Raw genomic sequence first — 2,500 nt, 5'->3', positions numbered from 1 at the left:
ACCCCCCTCACCCACACACACACTAACACCCTTCTCACACACACACTAACACACACACACTAACACCCCCCTCACACACACACACTAACACCCCCTCACACACACACACACACACACACACACACACACACACACACACTCACACCCCCTTCACACACACACACACACACACACACACACTCACACTAACACCACCCCCTCACACACACACACACTCACACTAACACTCCCCCCCCCCCCGCCCCCCACACACACACACACTAACACACTAACACCCAACCCTTCCCCCCTCACCCCCCTCACACACAAAAAAACAACTCACCTGGACAACAAACAGCACCTCCTCCTCCTCCTCCTCCTCCACCACCACCACCCCCAACCACCGCCGCCATCACCACCACCCCCTCCACGTCCAGGTCCTCAGCCACCTCGTCACTGTCCTCCTCCCCGGACCCATAGCAGACGATGCTGTCCTCAGATTCCGTGGAGACTCCCTCCTCACTCGTTCCCCCCGTCCCCCAGAGACTCATCGTCGTCGTCGTCGTCACCATCATCACCATCATCTTCGTCGTCCTCGTCGCAGCCACTACTGCTGTCGAGGAGAATCCCTTCGGCGTCCGGAACGAAGTCTGTGAAGTCTTTGCCTTGGGACATGGTGATGGTGGTGTGTGTGGGTGTGAGGGTGGGTGGGTGTGGTTGTTTTTTTTTTTTGTTTTTGTTTTTTTTTTTTTGGGGGGGGGCTCTTTTTGTGTGTTCTTATTGTTGTTGTTGTTTTCAAGTCAACACTGCTGTTGTTGCTGGTTTTGCGGTGAGTCTTGAATGTTCCAGTCCCAGTTCAACAACGCGGTGAAAGATCAAACTATTCTTCACGATAATTGGGGATGGAAGACAACGTTTGGAGTCGTAGACAACTCTTTCTCAGCATTCAGTTATTCAGACATTGAATATGACCGTCTTCGTTAGAGTATGGACAGAGGGTTTTTACCTGTTTGTCTGCACTCTGTTGAACTATATCTGCGTTCCACCGGGTTCTATATCGTATCCGCGCTGAATCATTGGCATCGATTTTGTTGCTGTGTGCAGGCCAGGTTTCGGGTTGAATCATCAAGTACCTCCTGTGCGCGCTGACAGTGTTTCGGTTAATCACTGTACAGTTGAGTGGCAGTCTGAGTGTCACCGCAGCGGAAAATGAGTGAAACGTTCCGACAGTGGTATTCGTTACAGGGTGTGTGTGTGTAGGTTTGAGTGTGTGTTGGGGGGTGGGGGGGTGGGGTTGGCTGGGTGTCAGCAGTGTCTGTAAGCTCAGAAAGGAATCCTTGTCCTGACACACCGAACAGCACGCAACAATATTGATCCACAATACAAACAGAATTCACGTTCCATTCACTGTCACAACGTTTTCGGTTGATGAACAACAACAACAGTGACAAAAATCACCAATCAGAATTCAGCCTCGTTCGTTTTTCAATGCTTATACTTGCAATGTTGAATAAATCACGCGGAAACTGAGTTTAAAGAAAAAAAAATAGAAGAAAAAAAATTAAACCACAGAGGCCCGGCTTGCACACTTACTGGTGAGTGTATACAATTCACGACATAACTAGGGGGTGAAGAAACAACAGACCAGCCTGATCAAAACCGTCGCCAAACCACATTAGCTGGACCTCTGGATTTTCCGGGCGTCGATCGAGAAAACCTGGGCCGGTTTTTACCACACATGCATTCTTCTGCAGCCTGATCATACCATCCTCATGCATGCAGAGGCTTCCAGAATACAGAGCATGTCTCCTTGATGTCTGTGGCACAGAATTACCCGGAAGATTATCACGTCAAAAGTTGAAGTCTGGACACTTCTGGTTCATTAACTTGAAGGGGAAACCGATCACGGTGTTCCATCATGTCGGGTGACATTAAGATCGGGTGGAAGAATCGTGCTTGAATTTTGATCTGATGAGCAAGAATTTCACCAGTCTCCACCCGTTCCTGTGTGAACGTCCTGCTCAGCATTCGGAAGCCTAACGTCACACACTGACATTCATTCCAGTCTGTCCACTTGACAACCCAAACGTCGAGGTGATGATTGTAATATTCAGATCGTCAGAACATACGGTCATTGGCTGTTCTCGTGAAAGCCTATTACTACTACCACTGTGTCCAACATATGACTTCAAATCATAATTATCATTATGATAATAACATCCACGTCTTACCACTCAGTTTAGTATAAAAACAATCCTCTTCAAAGCAGCAGCAATAACCAACGTGAACAACCATTTCTAACACCACACACACACACACAACATCAACAGCAACAACGACAAAACCCGTGTTGTGTTTTCGCCTACTTCTTGTTCTTCCTTCAGCCTCAAATCTCCTCCACAATGAAGGTCTCAAACTCCGGCCGGGTCGGCCTCCTTGCACGGCACACAGACAGAAAACCAGGCGAAAGGGAAAACTCCCCTCCCACCCCCCACACCCCCAACACTCTCTCACAACACAC

At 48.7% G+C, this 2,500-nt stretch overlaps 1 protein-coding gene across 1 annotated transcript in view; it reads right to left on the bottom strand.

The window, feature by feature from the left end:
- Positions 1 to 691, bottom strand: part of LOC143278042 (uncharacterized) — a 21,119-nt gene extending 20,428 nt beyond the window's left edge. The window contains exon 1 of the mRNA XM_076583054.1: positions 323 to 691. Within this exon, the coding sequence (XP_076439169.1) occupies positions 323 to 563 (241 nt within the window). The 5' untranslated portion in view covers positions 564 to 691. The remainder of the gene's footprint in view (positions 1 to 322) is intronic.
- Positions 692 to 2,500: the final 1,809 nt, after the last annotated feature.

The sequence above is a fragment of the Babylonia areolata genome, chromosome 35 (assembly GCF_041734735.1).
Source record: "Babylonia areolata isolate BAREFJ2019XMU chromosome 35, ASM4173473v1, whole genome shotgun sequence".
In the NCBI taxonomy this organism is placed as follows: domain Eukaryota; kingdom Metazoa; phylum Mollusca; class Gastropoda; order Neogastropoda; family Buccinidae; genus Babylonia; species Babylonia areolata.
This window is presented reverse-complemented; position numbering and strand designations above follow the sequence as displayed.